Source organism: Galeopterus variegatus, unplaced genomic scaffold (genome assembly GCF_000696425.1).
Source record: "Galeopterus variegatus unplaced genomic scaffold, G_variegatus-3.0.2 Scaffold14166, whole genome shotgun sequence".
NCBI lineage: Eukaryota > Metazoa > Chordata > Mammalia > Dermoptera > Cynocephalidae > Galeopterus > Galeopterus variegatus.
In genome coordinates this window covers 12215-13095 of record NW_007740277.1, presented here as the reverse complement: position 1 = coordinate 13095, position 881 = coordinate 12215, and the positions used below count along the sequence as shown (strand labels likewise).

Sequence of the window (881 nt, the reverse complement as noted above, 5' to 3'; positions counted from 1 at the left end):
CTTGCTCCCTCTCACTACTGAGTCAGTTTAGCAATGCAGGTCTATCCTTTTTAGGATTCTCAGGGCCCAAATAATTTCAGACCAAAAACAAAAAACATAAAACCGGACTGTAGGTTCAGTAACATAGTCACAGACAAGTCAATATGCATTCAGGAACACTGGTTTCATTTCTTGATCGGAATGCCAATTACCATAAAATCTTCTGCTAGAGTCACTTCTTGGAGATCTAACACTGATTCAGCTTGCTTTTTTAGTTCTGCAGTGCCATCTGTTTCTCCTTCTCTGGCCAAGGCAACTGGTTTGTACCTCTGACTGAAGTGAGTCAGAACCAGCCTCTTTGCATGGCACAACTTTGCAAACGTTGCTGCCATCTGTGGCGTGCTATGGCCGTGCTCCTTTGCTTTGTCCATCTGGGCATCATCCAGGGTCGCTTCATGGATCAACAGGTCTGCTTCAAAGCACAACTTCACTCCTCCATCACCCACAATCCCAGAACAATCACCCAATATGCAGATTTTTCTTCCAACAATAGGCTTTTTTAAGACATCTTGGGGAGAAATTGTAACCCCATTTTCCAGAACAACAGAAATTCCATTTTTCAGCTTCCCATAGGCAGGACCTGGCGGAACACCTAATGATGAATGCAGGTAACATTACATCATGGGAATGGAATTTATGACATTTAAAAAGAGTCTATTTTAACAGTATAACAAATAGCAAATGGAAAAGGCATCCAATTCTGTTCATAATTGTTATAAATGTTTTACTACTTGTAGAAAACTAGAATATTTATACATTTTTAAAAGTTTAGCGTTGATTGTTATTAGCAATGCCTTGGTACTTAAAACATTTCCCATGCACATGTGTCAGATGAATTTTAA

At 39.6% G+C, this 881-nt stretch overlaps 1 protein-coding gene across 1 annotated transcript; it reads right to left on the bottom strand.

Moving 5' to 3' along the window:
* Nucleotides 1-144: 144 nt before the first annotated feature.
* Nucleotides 145-631, bottom strand: LOC103581877 (zinc phosphodiesterase ELAC protein 1; the record flags this gene model as incomplete). Its single annotated transcript, XM_008563604.1, has 1 exon — nucleotides 145-631. A coding segment is annotated over one exon (467 nt), but the record flags the coding sequence as incomplete, so codon positions are not given.
* Between the last annotated feature and the right edge of the window lie 250 nt (nucleotides 632-881).